General features: G+C 55.3%; 1 protein-coding gene across 1 annotated transcript in view; it reads left to right on the top strand.

The window, feature by feature from the left end:
- The first annotated feature begins 206 nt into the window (after nt 1-206).
- Homer3 (homer scaffold protein 3) overlaps nt 207-2,683 on the top strand; it is a 4,753-nt gene continuing 2,276 nt past the window's right edge. The window contains exons 1-5 of the mRNA XM_033759400.1: nt 207-640; nt 712-868; nt 985-1,116; nt 2,327-2,434; nt 2,576-2,679. Coding sequence (XP_033615291.1) covers nt 627-640; nt 712-868; nt 985-1,116; nt 2,327-2,434; nt 2,576-2,679 — 515 coding nt within the window. The 5' untranslated portion in view covers nt 207-626. The remainder of the gene's footprint in view (nt 641-711; nt 869-984; nt 1,117-2,326; nt 2,435-2,575; nt 2,680-2,683) is intronic.

The following is a 2,683-nucleotide window of genomic DNA, read 5'->3' as shown; positions in this document are numbered from 1 at the left end:
CGCACCGTCCCTCTAATCTTGGATTCTGCCCTGCCCTCATGTTGGCCGCCAGGATCGCAGGGCAGCTACATCGTGTCTTTTAATTTTTTACTTTAATTTTTCAAGCTGGGGTCTCTGTGGCCCCAGCTAGTCTTGAGTTCCTGGGCTCAGTGATCATCCTGCGGTTTGGATTCTAATTTCGAGGTGTGGTTCTACCCCAGGAGGGGTGCTGAGAGGCCTCTCTGTGGGCAGAGTGGGGCCTGGTCCACCTGTGGGTATTTGGCAGTGCCAGGCTCTTATTATTTTGGTTTTTGGCACTGGGGTGGAACGCAGGGCTTTGTGAATGCTATTCAAGCACTCGCCCCTGAGCTGCACCCCTGGTCCCCATGGATGTGCTGGAGTTGGCCTCTGAGAAAGAGGCGTTTCACTGGGGGAGCCGTGGGTGCCACCCCCAGATGGAGAGACGGGTGGCCTTGCTCCGAGTGATTTATACCGACTGCCTCTCTGATTGGAGTCCTAGGACAGTGCAGCTGGTGGGGGGGCACTCACAGGGACTCACAGGGACACTTACAGGGACACTCTCTCCCCAGGGCCCAGACCCTCTGCTCTTGTCACCCTCAGGCCACCTGCCCAGCCCAGCCTGACCAATGTCCACAGCCAGGTGAGCTCCCAGCCGCCCTGAGGCCCATGGGTGGGGTTGGGGTGCTGCCCCTGACGCCCGGTCCCTTGCAGGGAGCAGCCAATCTTCAGCACGAGGGCACACGTGTTCCAGATCGACCCGGCCACCAAGAGGAACTGGATCCCTGCGGGCAAGCATGCCCTCACCGTCTCCTATTTCTACGATGCCACCCGCAATGTCTATCGCATCATCAGCATTGGGGGTGCCAAGGTCTGGGCGGGTCTAGCTGGGGGGGTCCTGCCCTCCCGAAGTGCCTGGGGCAGGGGAGGTCTCGGTCAAGGGTGGTTGCTCAGGACACTGACCTTGAGCTTTGCCCTCTGCGCCAGGCCATCATCAACAGTACTGTCACCCCCAACATGACCTTCACCAAAACCTCCCAGAAGTTTGGGCAGTGGGCAGACAGCCGAGCCAACACTGTCTATGGCCTTGGCTTTGCCTCGGAGCAGCACCTGACCCAGGTGGGGGCTGGGAGGGAGGCACAGGGACCCCAGGGGCGTTGAGTGTCAGATGGGCCGGGAGCCCTTGCAGCTCTGGTTCTGCCAGCCACTTGTGTTTCTTGTCACCCCTCGTCCCCACCCTATCTATGCTGCCTACTTCAGTATCACCCGAGCCTGGCATGTTGATGCAAGCCTGTAATCCTGGCTACTCAGGAAGCTGAGGCAGGAGGATCCCAATTTGAGGCCAGCTCGGGTGGTTTAGCAAGGTGCTGTTTCCAAGTAAAATGTATAAAAAGGGCTGGTTAGGGAGGCAGCTGAGTGGTGAGCACTTGCCTCGTGTGTGTGTGTGTGTGTGTGTGTGTGTGTGTGTGTGTCCTTGGGTTCCATCCTCAGTGCCGGAAAAAAATCTGTATCCATTGTTTCTTTTGATGATTAGTGCTTCCGTTCTGCAAAGATTCTGTCCTGTTTTATTCTAGGCTTTATAATTGGAAAAAAATCTGTATCCATTGTTTCTTTTGATGATTAGTGCTTCCGTTCTGCAAAGATTCTGTCCTCTGTTTTATTCTAGAAGCTTTATAATTTTCCTTTCAATGTTAGGTCTTGAATTAATTTCAGTGGGTGGTGCAAGGTAGGACTTGAGGTTCATTTTTTTTTTTAAACAAAGCATGACTATTGAGTTGCTTTGGGGCCATTTTTTGTTGTTCTTTGCTTATGTTACAGCACTATGGGAATGTTGTTTTAAAAAGATAATTTTCCTTCAGTGAGTTACACTGCCTTTGTACAAATCAAGTTGTATATGCCTGCTAGAATTTCTTTCTTTGTTTTGTTCTTTCTGAGGTTCTGGGGATTGAATCCAGGGCCTTTACACTAAGCTACATCCCCAGGTCCCCTTTTTAAATTTTTGAGACAGGGTCTCACTAACTTGCCCATGATATACTTGAACTTATGATTTTCCTGCCTCAGCCTCCCAGAGTGCTGGGGTTATGGGAGTGGACCACCATTGTATTTAAGGCCATCTCTGTGAATGTCCCACTCTTCTACCCTGTACCCACGATGCCCGTGGGACGCCGTTTTCCAAACCTTCTCCCCATTCCGGTTTGTGACTTGCAGTCGTGCAGTTTCCCAGAGTCCCTTCCCAGCTGACAGGACAGGGCTGGGTGGGGGACCTTGTGGAGGCTGAGAGGGGGCCGCAGGGTTTGCTGACTGACTGCTGCCCCCCTCCATACCTCAGTTTGCTGAGAAGTTCCAGGAAGTCAAGGAGGCGGCACGGTTGGCCCGCGAGAAATCTCAGGATGGAGTGGAGCTCACCAGCCCAGCCCTGGGGCTCATGGCCCACCAGGTCAGAGCCAGGTTGGGGCCCCCGGGGGGGCTGTGCAGATGGCTGAACCGACACCCTTGGTTAGGGACGCTCTCCAGCCCCAGCCAGCCCAGACCTCCTGGCGACCTTCTGACCCGTGCCCGGCCCTACTTTCCCCCGCAGGTGCCCCCGACCCCCCTTGTCAGCGCCAACGGCCCGGGCGAAGAGAAGCTGTTCCGCAGCCAGAGCGCCGACACCCCCGGCCCCACAGAGCGGGAGCGGGAGCGGCTC

This window comes from Fukomys damarensis, unplaced genomic scaffold, assembly GCF_012274545.1.
Source record: "Fukomys damarensis isolate Sample0158 unplaced genomic scaffold, DMR_v1.0_HiC HiC_scaffold_37, whole genome shotgun sequence".
NCBI classification, from domain to species: domain Eukaryota; kingdom Metazoa; phylum Chordata; class Mammalia; order Rodentia; family Bathyergidae; genus Fukomys; species Fukomys damarensis.
This window is presented reverse-complemented; position numbering and strand designations above follow the sequence as displayed.